The sequence below is a fragment of the Bactrocera tryoni genome, chromosome 4 (genome assembly GCF_016617805.1).
Source record: "Bactrocera tryoni isolate S06 chromosome 4, CSIRO_BtryS06_freeze2, whole genome shotgun sequence".
Taxonomy (NCBI): Eukaryota; Metazoa; Arthropoda; class Insecta; order Diptera; family Tephritidae; genus Bactrocera; species Bactrocera tryoni.
The window spans coordinates 42,333,631-42,350,243 of NC_052502.1; the positions used below are offsets into that span (position 1 = coordinate 42,333,631).

The following is a 16,613-nucleotide window of genomic DNA, read 5'->3' on the forward strand; positions in this document are numbered from 1 at the left end:
TACTACTACGAACTACAAAAATGCATCTTAAGCCGCCAATAATATTTGTGCAGTTTATGGACCCGATACAGTTTCCATTTCCACCGCACAACGATAGTTTCAACGTTTTCGTTCTGGTGTAGAGGTGGTCGAAGATGCGCCACGCTTCGGAAGACCTGTCGTCGAAAATTGCGATAAAATCGCTGAATTGGTCGAAAGATACCGGCATAGTAGCAGCCGTAGCATCGGTCAAGAGCTGGGCATGAATCATCAAAAATTCATTTCAATTTCAATAAAAAAAAATTCAATAAAAATACCGCAAAACTTTTTTGACAACCCATTATAATCGTATATGAAGTAAAGCCAATTTGGAACCGGATTTGATTATTTGGGATACTAATGAACTAGAAATGATTGAATATTTAGTTTATTAATATTTTTGCTTGAAGTAAGCATCTTTGAGGCGATTACACTTTCATTGCAAAGGCGAAAAAACTCGAATTCGGCGCGCTTCTATGGTAGTGAGTCTCATCTGCAATGCTGATTTTATACATCTAAATACTTATGTGCGCACATTTCAAATAATCTCCATGCCACATGCAACATTAACCGACAAACAAACGCATACATAATTGTATATATCTACTTATATATATGTATGTGTACATATGTATGTATGTATATATATATATTATTTAGTAGATTACTAGTATGTAAGTCAGTGGAGCTTTAAGTGCAATTGTGATAATTGTGTCACTGTCATCAGCGAATCGCAACGTTTTTCGCACACCATCACAACGCCAAGTAGAACAGGCGGCACACACAGCAGCACAAAACAGCCGCGTCTGAGTTAAGTATCCACAAGTGATAATAAACTGTCGGCCTGCCGGGCTGTCTACCACCCAACTGTGCTGTTAGCGCGCCATTTCATTGCGCCAGAACCACAGCCGCGCAACGCGACCCGGCAGTGTCCGCACAGTTTCGTCTATTTTGCGATTTCCGCACACGCACTGACACTCACACGCACACACGTATACGTACATACACACACACACTTTCGAATAAAGCGGCACGCGTACGCGTCAGCTGCTGTTCAAGCGCTGGCATTTACATATCTACTTGTTCAGACCTACATACATACATACGTACATGCAGACATTATGCTTTAATACGCTTGTGTGTGGGTGTGGCGCTGACAAGCGAGTCTCCAGCTCTGCATCGTCCCATGCTTAATTCAGTTGACCATCAACCAGCATTGGCGACAGACACGCGCAAATCCAGCCATCCACTCCACCGAAAAGCGACAATTACATTCAATATAAATTAGATACGGTCGTACGCTTCAGTCCGTTTGCCAGTCAGTCGTTCTATCCGGTGACTCTGACAAGTCACCTAGCCTAGACGCGCGTACGTGGGCCTAACGCAGGCGTCGTCGCCTCAATACACCTCTGCAATTTGGACGTGAACTCGCAGTTACAGCGACTGCTTCGACATTCTGCATTTATCAATCGTTTGTGTCTGTGCGTGTTTCATTTAATCTGTCAAATATCACCTTATGTTTGTGTCCACGGTCCATATGTGTGTATGTGCGCGTCTATTTAGTGAACGTTTTTGTGCCACTGTTTGTTCAAATGTGTGTTCGACTGCTACTTGGCCATGTAACAGCATCAGTAAGACACAAATAATGTATTTTTAAACGCGCGCCTATCTGTGGCACAAGAACACCAACTACCTACACCTCAATGTGCATGTGTGTGTGTTGTAGGCGAAGTGTATACATATAAGTAGTGTTTAAATGTGTACGAGCACTTGTTGAACCGGCACTATCGCAGCGGCGACGCGTTCGCCCACCACAACAGACCATATGCACCTCAAAGTTTATTTATTAATTACAACAACAACAAAATTTGAATATATCACCAACGTTTAACATATATATGTACACTTAATCTCATGTATATGAAGCCTGATTGATAGCAGCTTCTTTTGTTGCTGTGATTAGACTTGCAGCGGTGAACTGCAGCAAGTGCGCTGATTCGCGTAACTTTGAATGACACTCAATGTATGTAGATATTCTGACGTAAGTGATAGTGGGCTGTGTGTGTGTGGGTACATACATATCTACGCAAGTTTAGTGGCATCCATCCATGTAAATCACGGCAAGAAATCCTTATGAAGTTATGTTAATCAGTTCATGTAGGGCACAGGCCTTACTTCAAACCATTCCCAATACAAGCGGCATTTATTCTTATTTTGCTTATTATTATATGTGGTAAAAGTGGAGAGATATCAAGATACGATTACAGATATAAATACTGTACTTATTCCGCTGATCTTACGAAGATTTTATCAACCTTACGCTTGGAGATTAATCAAAATTAGATTTTTTAAATATAATACAATATAAATATAACATTATACAGATCCAACTGTACTATACATACAATAACAGTAACAAGATATACATTTTGAATCCGTACAATTCATTTTGGCATTTTTAAAAGTATAAACCGATTCCATTTCCCACATTCCTTTATGGGGTTACATGGGTTTCCTCAGATAAAAAACAGCATTTTTCCAACGATTTTATTTTTCTCATATAAAAAATTTAATAATTTAGTAGAATTTTCTATTGTTACAAACATACACTATTAGCGAAGAAATTTTGAAATTTTTGGAAAAAAATATTTTAAACTCGGCTATTGCTTCGCCATTTCCGGTGAACTCTCGGAGAAAAGATGTGCCCGCGTTGGCAAGATAACTCCTTACAGGATTATCTAAAGTGAAAAAATACATGTTTCCGTTAAAACCTTAACTTAGAACTTGGACGAAGGAAAAAACTGAAAATGGGGTTTTTGGCAGACATTTTTACAAACAAATGAAAATTTCAGTGATAATTTCGCGACATCTTTTTTTTTTCAAATAGTTGTAATCAGAAAAAAAATCCGTCGTACAAGTCTTTAAGAATTGTATATCAAAGATATGTGTAAAATTTCATGAAGATCGGTTGAGTAGTTATCAAGAAATCCTGTCAAACGACTTCAAAAACACAGTTTCGAGAAAAACGCGTTTAAAGGTGGCGCACTTAGCCTGGCTAGCCTCGAGTGCACAAATTCTCAAGGCTGTATCTCCGTAGTTATTACTCGAATCTACTTAAAAATTTAGGACAATATTCTAGAGGTGTTGTAGAATTTAATAGCAAAAATTCGATCTTTTGAAACCCGTAAACCCATGTAATCCCTTATGGAACATTATCAACAGTGTCTGCGGTTAAAGTGCAACATTTTCGAATTTGTAGAGCCCCATATCTGTACAGAGTTATCGACTGTATGTTAATTTTATTAAAAATATTATATTATTGTCGATTGTATATCAGCCACGAAATGTGTTCGACAGCCGCTCCGAAGTGGTTTAAAACTAATAACTCTTGGAAGGGAAAGTCGTTTCGTCAATTAATAAATATTACAGAAAGATAAGTTTGGTGAGCATCTAATAGTTCACGTTGATGTTTCTCTTATTTAGAAAGAATACATCCGAATCGCGAAAAGTGCAAATACTCACCCAACAAACTAATCATTGCAGTTACTATATATTCATTTGGCTATAAATAGGTGACACCTTAGTACTTATACCTTCATATTAGTCCCTAATAAACTAAGAAAACGAAAATATGTAGACTCAACGAACCAATCAGTGCCTTTCCTCATGTTAGCACATTTTTAAATAGGCCACCATGAACTGAAAGAAAAGCTGGCTCTAATAACTAAAAAACTAATATTCAACAAAATTCAGAGATGATTTCAAATTGCATTCAAATGCATGTCGACAAATTTAATTTTAACCATTTTTGGCCACAGCTGGGTCACTGTGCACTGTCCGCACTGTTATGAAGGTCGCTAATATCAAATACATTTAAATTATCTGCCACATTAATTTTTTTTCGGTTGATCCAAAGCTTGCTGAGGTATATCAAATGTGCTTCCTCCACTGCCACCCTTCCACATTCCATCCAAATGGCAGATGAAATGTCTTTTTTATGATGCCAACAATAAACTGAAATAATCTGTTGAATTAAATCAGCAATTGGATATGATTTTTTTTGTACACTGAAAAAAATTATTAAAAAGTACTTAATATCATTAGTCGCTCAATTTAATGGATAACAGGAAATCGAATTACATATATAAAAGTCTTATAAAATATATCTGATATGTATCATAAGAGAAAATAATTTTTAATATAATATATTGACAAATTGTCTACACAAACGCTTATAAATTGACTCAATTAAGAAGTTGTCTGAAGCCAATACATTTTTTTAATTAATTATAAAACTAAACTTACGGCCATTTAATTGAGTATTCTTCTTTTCTATTGGCATAGACCTCGCTTACGCGCTCATAGACCAGCTTTAATTTAATTCAGTAGTGTCCATAAATTATCTAATTTAGACAGTTAATGGGATGTCTATCTCTTATGATCTTTACCTTTATTTTCTTGGATTTAACATAAATCCAGTAGTGATCACATTTGCAAGTATGATTCATGTTTTATTATAATTACTTTAATATAAATTCAAACTTGTTAGAATGTACTGGATAATGTGTATAAATATAATTTACTCAATTAAGAGGCTTTTAAAATTATTAATTGATTTGAGGTATAATATTTTCGCATAAAGATTAAATATTTTATTCAAACATTTTATTATCCAAAGACACATATTTTACAAGTCACCAAAAGAAAAAAAAAGTATTTTAATTAAGATCAGAAACTACTTGTAGATATTGGTTGAAGGAAAAGCAAAAAAAAGTGAAAGTTATATTTTTGGCCAACGTACAAATTTCGATGAAAATTTCTCGATGTTTTTTTTAATTGGTTCTAATTGACCTTGTATATTATAGCCCGACCTTTGTCAAATTTTATTAATATCGGTTGAGCAGTTCGCGAGAAATCTTGACAACCGGTTTTGAAACACAGTTTCGAGAACAACGCGTATAGTGAGTGTGACTATATAGCTGACCCGAGTTTGCAACTTTTCAAGCTTGTATCGCCAAAACTATTGCTCGGTCCAACATCAGAATTTATGAAATGTGTTATAGAATGAAACAAGACAATACAATTATGTTTTCTAAACCGTGAAAACCTTCATGTAATCCCTTAAATAAAAATTATACGTATATCGATTTGCTAATTGACTCAATTAAAGGAAAAAAAACTTTTCAAGGTTCTATCTCCAAAATAATTATGTTATAATATAGCATGAAATAAAACAATACGTTTCAGTTTTTGAAGCCGTAAAAACCCATGTAACTCCTTAATTTATATATCGATTTGCTAATTGACTCAATTAATGGAAAAAAGTGGGTGAAGTGAAATGCAGCCAAAGTGGATTTTCCAAATGCTATGATGACTGGAAAATTCGTTGGCATAAGTGCATTGCAGCGGGAGGGGGGATTACTTTGAAGAAGATAAAATGGACAAAATTCACCTTTCAATTTGATCACAGTAGTATACTCGTATGAGTTTCACAAACAACGTATACCCCATTTAAATTATCAAACTACATCACTCTGCATCATCTTTCCATTCGAAGTCAACAAGAACTTCATAAACTTGGCATATATAAGTGGAACTTCTTAACGAAAACGAATAATTTCAGTATTCAACCTTCAACACCGAAAAAGGAAAAAGGGGGTCAAGCATTTTGCAAAATAGAAGATTATATCGAGTTGAGCTTCCCAACAAAAACGAAAACGTATTTTGCAAAAAGTAATTTATCACGCCGCCGATAAGTTTATCACACATTACTCCGCATATATGGTACATACATACATACATATATACATAATACGTATGTTAACAAATTGTATTTAATTTCGATGTTTTAAAAACTCTGACCTCATTGTGTGACAGGCGTGGGGCTGCGTGATATACAGCCACAGTTCCGTTCTTTAATGTGAATTTGCAACAATAATGCGAATACGAGGCATTTGCACACACCCACACACACACATAAAGTGTTTCTATGCACTTTTGTACACTTTAGTGTAAAAGTGCAACCCAATTAATAAAGTCTCAAAAGTTCACATCGCAAGAGTTTAGACAAAAGCCATTGCTGCACTAATAAAAACGGTGGCATAAATAGCGCAAGTCATTGAAATTCTTGCTCATTAAATAGACGCATTTGCAACAATATGTCTGTATGTGTATGTAGTTGAATGTGCATAAGTGTCTGTGATATGCAAGTGTGTGCTCGCATCCATATACAGTATGGAATATGTGCTAAAATTGAGTTGAGCAATAAAAGTGCAATTAATGGCGCTCTTAGATACATACCTACGCACACACATACTCACACACTCGCCAAAATTGTAAAATTGGCAGATGTAATGTCTGAATTGTTGCATGCTATCGGATAATAGGCAAATCATACGTGAAAACTTCAATAATATTTACTTAATCGTCAAATATCATGATGTCTGTGAAATTTCAACGAAACGAGCGTGATATTCGTGCCTTGTATGCACGCGTATTTTATCGCTCAGATGTGCCGCCGCGACGCAAGTTCACTGACGGCGTCGTTATCGAGTTACGAGTTGTGAATTGAGGTAGGACAGTTGAGCAGTCGAGCTGATGGATTAATTGTTTTAATTGCGCGAAATCAAAGGCGAGTGGTTTGTTGATTTATTCTGGAAATTACATGTGGGAAATGAAACTAATTGCACATACGTTCGTGTTTATGAAATATGATACACTGCAGTGGCTACACTTAACAATATGAAACCATAAGTTACAAGCTGCAATGAAAATAATTTATACTCCAGATCAGACAGACGTTATTTTTTGCGAAATATAATTTCTATAGTGAATCAACAAAAAAATTTACTACTAATAATTCTGATACACAGCAAAGCGAGAAATGTTAGCCAGGAAGTATCTGCTTCCCCCGGCGGGTACTGCGTCGAATACTTTCAGAGCTGGAGTGTTTTCGTCCATTCGGACAACATGACCTAGCCAGCGTAGCCGCTTTTAATTCGCTGAACTATGTCAATGTCGTCGTATATCTCGTACAGCTCATCGTTCCATAAAATGCGATATTCGCCGTGGCCAATGCGCAAAGGACCATAAATCTTTCGCAAAACTTTTCTCTCGAAAACTCTCAACGTCGACTCATCATTTGATGTCATCGTCCAAGCCTCTCCACCATATAGCAGGACGGGAATTATGAGCGACTTATAGAGTTTGGTTTTTGTTCGTCGAGAGAGGACTTCAGCTAACTTCAGTAAATCCTTTTACACAATTTTGTCATTCTAATGGCGTTAAGACTGTCCGACTTTCCAAGTAAAAATTGAGGTATCTTGATCAAATTTTTCATAGGTTCCTTGGCGTCCAAAGAGGAATACAGTGGTTAGTGTGCCTTATTTTTTGAAAATTGAAATGAAAATGGCTTAAAATTGCATTATTTAATATTTGGTCCAAAGACCTTTGTGTTCAGCTACATTTTCTAGAAGTCTAGAGACACTTTCAACTAAATTTTCTATTCTTTCCTTCGGTATGCTTCTCCATTTAGTTTGTACTCTACTCCATAGCTCATACATATTGCTCAGCGCTGTTTGGTAATTGCACAATCATCTTCACAGTAGCCCACAAATTTCAATCGCGTTAAAGTCGGGGCTTTGTACTGGCTATTGGATGAGTTGAAATTGTTCACTTTGGAGCCAGCGAGTAAAAATTTTGACAGTGTGTTTCGAATCGTTATCCTGTTGAAAAGCGTTGCCTTTTTTCTTTCGTTTCACAAAGTCCGATAAATTTGACTTTTTTCGTTGAAATTAAAACCTTCAACGACGCCGGAAGTACTGTTTGCCATCCAATTGGAAGCAATTCGTTTCATTTGATCAGATAACCTCTTCCACGGACCAGTTTTTTTGTTCCTTACAAAACTTTAGACGTGCCTTAATATTTTTATTAGACAGAGCAGGTTTCTTCTGTTTAAAGGCGACCACAAAACCTATTCTTCAAAGAGCTCTCCGGGCGGTCCATTTGCTGGCAGGTTTATTTGTGGCGATTACAGCCTCCTTCGGTATTTTATTATCCGCTTTAGTGAGTCGTCGCACTATTTGCCTTATGCCATATTCGAGAAACCAACGTCATTACATCGTTTTCTTATAGACTAACTTTATTTAACCAGCAATTTGACGAATCGAAAGACCACTTTAACAACCGTTACTTCAACGTCGAATGAAACTAGAGAATTTATTCGCAAAGTAATAGGGCTGAGTCGATTTAATAAAATTTATTGAACCAATCACTACAGTTCTTTTAGAAATTTCAAAATAGGCTCCTTCTGCGTCGATGCACGGAAGGCATTCTCCGGAATAGTCTTGAGAGCCGAGCTGTATGCTGCTTGTATCCCCTCTGTCATCTCAAACTGCTTGTCTTTTATCCGTCTTTTCAGACAAGGAAACCAAAAAGTCCGGGGGCCACATATGGGCTGCGGTTGCATTAGGAGGCCGGCCTTGGTTAGGTAGCTGTTCACAAGAAAGGCGATGTGAGCCGGGGTGTTGTCGTTGTGCAACTTCCAATCAGCTGCGATGTCTTGTCGGACCCGATTGACCCTTCGTTTGAGTCTCTTGAGGACTTCCACGTAAAACTTGGCGTTGACGGTTTGACCAGGGCGAAGAAATTCATGGTGAACGGTGCCTTTGATGTCAAAAAAGACAATGAGCATCGTTTTCACTTTGGATTTGCTTATTTGTCCTTTTTTTGGGCGAGAGCCCTCCAAAAAGGCCTGGTGCCACCGAAACACACTACTTTTTGCTAAAGCAGCATCTGAGTAAGCCTGCTTGATCATATCACACGTTTCTGTCGCAGAAGCGACATGAACGCCCTCTGCCGAAACCAGTTGGTGCACGCACGCTCCGAAGTACAGTCGCGGCGGAAGAAAATCAGTCCTATTACTTTTCAGACAAACTCTGTATTCGCATTTTGTATGGAAACAGTGATTGCCTATATACATAAATGCATTCTCTTTTGCTCTTGCAGGATTGCATATTGTACAAATCCTATACTCAGAGCACGAGAGCAACCCATTGCAGAAATATCAGCAAGATGTATGTGTGTGTGTGTAACATGAACAGAATTGGATTTATTTTGCTAAGCCTTAACTAGGAATTTGGTGTACTTTTCCAATCACAATTCGTGCATATCCGTGGAAACCGTGCAAAAGGTTTGGAAGAGCAAGAAACCCCGATCTTATTACACACCATAATCAAAAAGTTTCAGATATGAAATTTCCCGTTTACATAGAAAATATTTACCCACATATGCATATGTATCCGTACATATGTATGTGCCTATATTTATCTACTGAGAAGTTATCAAAGCTTCATTTAGCGAATTCTGTAGTAAAAACCAGAAAAAACGTTAACTTCGGCTGCACCGAAGCTAGTATACCCTTCACAGGTGCATTTCTTTTAGTATGGTAGCTATATGCTATAGTTAACCGATCTGAACAATTTCCTCGGAGATTACATTGTTGCCTTAGAAAATAATCTGTACCAAATATGGTGAAGATACATTGTCAAATGTGAAAGTGTTCCATACAAGAACTTGATTCCGATCGTTCAGTTTATATGACAGCTATATGTTATAGTGGTCCGATATCGGCCGTTCCACCAAATAAGCAGCTTCTTGAAGAGAAAATGACGTTTGCAAAAGGATATCTTAAAAACTGAGGGACTACTTCGTATATATACAGACGGACGGACGGACAGACAGACAGACAGACAGACGGACATGGTTAAATCGACTCAGCTCAACATACTGATCATTTATATATATAATTTATAGGGTCTCCGACGCTTCTTTCTGGGTGTTACAAACATCGTGACAAACTTAATATACCCTGTTTAGGGTATTAATGTATAATCACATACTTTTTTCAATGATTTATATAATGCTTGTATATACATATGTATGTATATATGAATGCATATGTATTTTCAGTCATACTTTCAAAGTAGGAAACGACACAAATAACTCAACAGTACATTGCGCGTTAGAAAATAGATACTTTTTTTAACTTTTTTTATTGGACCTCGATAAATGCTAATAAAGTGGTCAATCAAACTTTGGCGGTAGTAAAGCAGGGAAAGTTGAGAGTGTGTGGGAAGCAAAAATCACTTTTTAGTTTGCTAAAGAAATTAACTGAAGTTTGCTGCGCGTAACTTCTACGAGCGATCAATAATAGCAAAGCAATTTGAATTAAAATATATAAAAAGTGATGATTTATAGCAATGGGTGGCACTTGGTGGCGTGGCAAGGAGGCACATGTCACGTCCACATGGCACAGCTTATACGAATTATTTTAATAACAAATATACATTGTGTTCAATAACTTACAACAAAAGTAAAAAGTTGTCGCTTCATTTGCATATTTCAGTACTCATTTGGAACGCTGCCAAATTGAACATTTGAATTTTTATTGCATTAACAGCATATATGGCGAGTAAAAAGAAATTAAAAAGCGGGAAACCAAGAGCAGGTGCTACATTGCTCCAATCTATTACTGCACGAGCCACCGTATATGTTGAGGCATAAATGCTTCTTGAATGAGACAATCGCAAAACAACTGTAAGTGCTGTGTAGTACAGTGCTTGCAACACACACTCGACCACTTTCAAAAGCATAAGCGCAGCATTAACGAATTCAACGTTGCCATATTGTCCACTCATTATTGACATGCAAGACGCCATGCCTAACCGAACTGTTTCTGCCTGGTTGTGGTCGTGTCATTTAATAGCTGTTGCTGTAATTGTTATGGTGGTTAGTTTGGACTTTTGCAGTCAATGCAAGCGCTTATTTGCTTATTTTTAATTGTGCATGTTGTTGTTGGCTTTATGATCACGTAGTTCATCAGAGCGTTGTTATTGCATATTAACCCCTTGACGGGCGCCAGCTGACTTAGAAAGAAATTGACAGGCGAACAAATGTCAAGTAACTGCCAGTATTTGAAGCAGAGCGGCACAGTTGGTAATTTACTCTCGATCGACGATCGTGTCAGTAAACGATTAATCGTAAAGAAAGCTTTATTCAATTGTTTAATAAACATCATTGAACGGCAATTTTTGTATTTATTTCCAATTAAACACACGTAGGCATATATTTATATGTATGCATGTATATGTTATATATACAATATATATGTACATAGCAAAAACATTATTTCCTCTAATTGCCTACTTGTTGCCACACCTTCAAATATATGGAAAATTATTTCGTGTGCGTGATTTACAAAAACTATTTTCGTTATGGATCCATAAGCCATAGAGTACCATATATACCAAGCAGTTATTGCGCTAATGTTTTCTTTATGACGTCAATATTTGAAATATGTATTGAATATCGCTTACCTTGAACGGAGCGGAAATAATGGTGTGTTGTGAGAAGTGAAACATTTACGGAGGCGTTGCTTGTCATTGCGAGATTTATTATTCGTAAAAACTATTGGCAAAACTTTTGTTTATGGGATGATGGAAAAATAATTAATCGACTGAAAACTACATATAAAATATTACAGTGAATATAAGAATGGATTTCAAATATATTTGGTATATTATTCTTAGTTTCATTACAGCATTTCAATTCTCATTCAAGTTAACCACAAATGGAAGATATGTGATTTTGGTACAACCAAAAATGCTAAATTTAATATATGGGGTATAGGAAGAAAGCATCCACCAGAATATCGGAAATCAGTATATTAGGGATATGAGGATTATAGCAAGACATCTATGTCCTCATTGCTTAAAGAAAATATATCCACATAATTTCATTATAATTTTCCACATACAGACCGGCATAAACTCTTTAAAGTAAATCTAAAACTGAGTTCTATCCCTTTTTCTATGAATCCTGGTCGTTAACGACCTGCTTAAAAAACTTAAATATCGTGGCTGTCTGGTGACTGCTTATATATGTACATACATAGATGATGTAGCACTTAAGATCAAAGGAAAGTTTCCGAGTACCGTGTTCCAATTGACGCAGGGATGTCTCAGCGTCGTAAAAAATTGGGCAGTCGGTATTGCTGTCGCCATCAGCACAAATAAAACCGAAATGGTTGTATTTATTAGAAGATACAAGATTCGGGTCGCGCCCCTACCGCAAATGGCAGACATTCGTCTGTAACCGGTGGATCTAGTGAAATGTCTATGGTTCATCCGGGATAGGAAGCTTTCATGAAGGCCGAATATCAAAGAGAGAAAAAAAGGCATCGATCGCCTCCTTATACAGCTGTAGAGAAGCTATTGGCAAAAGGAGGGATTTTTCACCGTAAGTGGTTCTCTGGCTCTACGACACCTAAGTGAGACCCAATATGTTCACGGTGTCTTTTCATGGTGGAGGGCTCTAGAAAAGAACACACTTGCAAAGAAACTCGAGAACGTTCGTCAACATGTGTGGTGCACTAAGGTCCACTACAACCATGGCACGTAACGCCATCTTGCACATAGTGCCCGTAGATATCGTCTGAAGGTGTTTAGCTTGGTACAAGACTCAGATAATCTGAGTTCCTCAAAGAACACATCTCTTAACACTCGAAAATCCTCACACACTTTGACTTCATATCGGATCACTGGAGCGAACTTTGGCGGCTTTTTTTCTGCTCATATAAAGGCGAGAGTTGTGGGTGGGAAGAAGCCGTTGGAGGAGAGGGGCAGTGAACTTCGTCGTAGTAGACTTAAACCTATTAACAATGCGTTCAGGGTTAGTCAAAGAGTGCCTCGCCTCGCTATCAATAGCATGGAGTGTCGTTGTTATAAGACTAGTATGGGTGCTAGGCCACATCTGAAACGCAGGAAAAGGCACTCTGAAACCGCTATCAGTAGAATGGATGCGGGTCGGTTCTCACTTATACCCTTGTGTTCTACTACTAGATAGGCTTTGCGGGAGCTTGGAAGGAGGTGAGGTGGAAACAACTCAACACTTCCTTCTTGACTGCCCTGCGTTTGGGAGGTCAAGACTTAAACACTTGGGAGCGCATACGTTCACAAATCCCACTGAACTGGCGGTTATGGAAATCAAACGTTCTCCGTTAAACTAAAGTGTATTCGGTGTTATACGTTCACTTATTCTACTAAATAATATAACACATTGACCGATATAATCGAGTCTACGCGTAGTATTTAACCTCACAGGCTGACCGATGTAGTATATGGTTTAAAGTGAACCGGAAGTTTCAAAATTCTTATTGTACAAGTATATATTTTATGTGCATTAGGGGAGACATTGACCCGATTCTATTTTTGACACAAAGACACACTGTTATTATAAACTTACGCCCTCTGCATTTCATGAATATAACTTACATATTGTCCGACAGTCGAAAGGCTTTATATAAATATGAGACTTTTATCCATTTTTGATGTAAGGGCATATTGATTAATATCTGCACAAGATTATGTCCAAGTTTCAGTAATATATTTAAAGAGTGACTGATATATTCGGCAAAAAGTCAATCATAGTCAGCCATATCCGATACATGGGGAATAGAAAAGTTACAACCCATTTTTGTCAATTGAGTTTTGTGCAAAGTTTTATCCCAATATATTCATAGGTGCCAGTTTTGCATACTGTAAAGTGAAAGTATTAGGTGGAACTTAAAATTGTGTTATTTGTGAAGTGGGCGTGGTTGTTAATAGTCGAGCCGTTCTGAAGATATGGTTGCATCCAACAGCATACTATATAAACACTTTTAGAACATTTTCAAAGCACAGATGTCCCTCCTTAATGCGAGTCGTGATACCAAATCGACTAATAACGTTTTGTGAGTCTGGCAATGGTTCGATTCCCCCGTCTGCACTCAATGTTCCGTGAAATATGCGCGCCAAACTTTATCAAGATATATCATTTTACTCAAGATGGCGCTTGGACATACAGATGAACAGACGTACAGACAGACAGTCATCAGGTTTCAACTCGTCTCGTCATCCTGATTATTTATATATGTATGTATACATAGCTCTATATCTATCTCGATTAGTTTTACAACCGTTAGTTGAACAAAGCTGTTGTACTCTAGAACTACATGTTGCGAGAGTATTAAAAATATTTTCCGAATTTGTGGACTTTCTCTGTGAGGAGCTCTATTCCATACCAATATTCAATGTTCTCTTTATTGATAACCTTAATAAGACAATTTATACTTATAATCTCGTCATTTGACTATGTTCAAGAAGTTTAGGGTACCTAACAATTTACATACCAACGAAATTTGCTCGGATCAAAGACGGGAAAATAACTTTCAGATGTTGACAAAACTATAACGCAAAGTATAATATATTGATTATGAGATAAAAAACTACACGGAGGAGCAGGAATCACAAAATGATAGAAATGGAGCTTGACTATTGTCTAACACTGGTTTCATCCATTTTCGGTATACTCAAACAAATATCTGAACTAAATTTTGATCTAACATTTGTTTCAACGATTCTTTAGTCTCGAGTGAATATATGTGTGTTTTGTCCGAGAAAGAGTGTCCTTCGTACTGCGCTTTAACCGAATAAAATGCTGTGAAGTGGCCTCACGAATGCAATTGTTGTCTGAATTGAGCAAACGCATTACCCATCGGGTCGAAAGCTTTCTCGTGTCCGCTATATTATGCTGGATCGCGGTAGTTATTTACTGAGGATATCATTGAAACTCATCACACCAATTTTTGTTAGATTAAAAGTCACCAACGATGGAGAAGAAGCACCGTATACAGAATCCAAGGACTCTTATATTTTTTATTACACTTATTGCCAGCCGAATGTTAGTAAGTTTTTCTTGATATGGCCCGACCAATAAAGCAATCTGTTCGTTCCCATTAGAACTATGCAGTTTGAACCCACTTTTTATAAACGCTTTAGCTATTTTTTTAACAAACTCCAAAGGCGGTCATTTAAATGTGGACTCAATTTTAACATTTCATGTCTGTGCTCCAATCCAGTAATTGTTTCCGTTAATCGACATGCAAACAGTTTTCCGTGCCCCGACACTCAGTCATAACATAATCACTGGTACTTCCTATGCAATTTGACCCACATATGGGCGCCGTGCATGCGACAACCTCAGTTGCAATCTGTTGATGAAATCTGCTGGTTTGCACTACTAGTCGCACCTGCAAATTGCAAGGAATACTGTATTCCAATAAAGATTTTCTAACTTAATTAATGCCACTTGCGAAGGCAATGTCTATGTACAACTACACACATACAGATGTATGTGTGGTGATCCATGTAGCGCTGCAGGTCCTTGCACTTTCGCCACGGCCCAATACACAACAAAGCACTACGCGCGCTGAAAGCAAAAAAAAGTGCTGTCGGAAGTGCTACCGTTAGTTGGGTAAAGCCGTAAGAAAGCGGAAGGTTGGAGGCGCCTGCAGTTGCAAAAACCACGTGACCCAAATACGCGACGTGACCCACTCTAATAAATTGCATGTTGTTTTTCAACGGAATTCTGTGGGCTGGGTCTGTTGACCCGCTGACCATTCACGCGCGGCGTTCGATTGAGCCGATTTGTGACATGCTAACACAGTAGCTAAGTGGGAACCCCCATACCAGCAACTTGGTAATTGACGCTCATACGAGCGTACATCTATATGAGCACATATATAGTACATGCATGTAGTACAAATAGATGACATGCATGTGAAGCTCCCCGGCTCTGCACTATTAAGGAGATGGGGTAAGTTAATGGGTAGGGAGTTCACTTTTTAACGTCACGACGCCAATCTAACGCTTGCCTGTTGACTTACATTCATATTCTAACCGACTTTCATCAAGTAGGTACTCACTCTCGATTTCATGCAGTGTGTGTGTTGTGTGTGGTAATTATTGCTCCTCCCAGCCCTCACAGGCTGAAAGGATGGCGTGTCGTGTGCTGTGTCGTCACTAAACTGCGCGTCAGCAAGGATAAGAGCATATGTCAGGAACAAAAATTGGCGTCTACGTTTTCCTTTTTCACATTTCAGAGAGAGAGTGAGAGAGCGAAAGCAAGGTATGGCTTGCGTGTGTATTGGTGGGTGCGTGCTTGTATATTTGCGAAAGCTTAGCGCTATATTATGGTCGGCATTGCAATCAGTTGGCATTAGACTCGCGGTGTGTAGAGAGCAATTGTGATTGTGTGTGAACTGTGCGCCTACATGGACATATTGAACAAATGAGATTGAAGCGGTGCATCTTTTGATAAACTTTTATTTGAAATTAATTTTCTCAGAACTGATGGATTAAAGATGGTACACTCCAATGAAGATGCGCTCAACAAAATTCCACTGAAATCTGCCAGCGGCTTGGATGATGAGGAGAAAAATGGCGGTGAATTCACCAGTGATACGGCGGCGGCGGAGGAGGCGAGACGCGAGCAAATGTAAGTGCAAAATGTATAAGCTCAAAAAGTAACAAAAACGCAAATTAATAATCAAATTAGCGGATATGCAAAATGTTCAACAAGCTGCTAATGACTTCATTATAACTGCAGTTGTGTTTGTAATTGTGATTGTAATTATGATAACAACAAAAGCATCAAGATAAATCCATCAACAAGTTAAAGCAATGCTCTAGCGGCACTTGTGTACAGCAGCGCCGCTG

General features: G+C 37.8%; 1 protein-coding gene across 3 annotated transcripts in view; it reads left to right on the top strand.

Moving 5' to 3' along the window:
- LOC120774193 (scoloptoxin SSD14) overlaps window positions 1-16,613 on the top strand; it is a 43,268-nt gene that overhangs the window by 16,373 nt on the left and 10,282 nt on the right. For 2 of the 3 annotated variants that reach the window (XM_040103621.1, XM_040103623.1), the window contains exon 2: window positions 16,243-16,392. In XM_040103621.1, the coding sequence (XP_039959555.1) occupies window positions 16,243-16,392 (150 nt within the window). Of the gene's footprint in view, window positions 1-1,223; window positions 1,500-16,242; window positions 16,393-16,613 lie in introns of those variants that run through there. The other variant, XM_040103622.1, reaches the window with a different exon arrangement.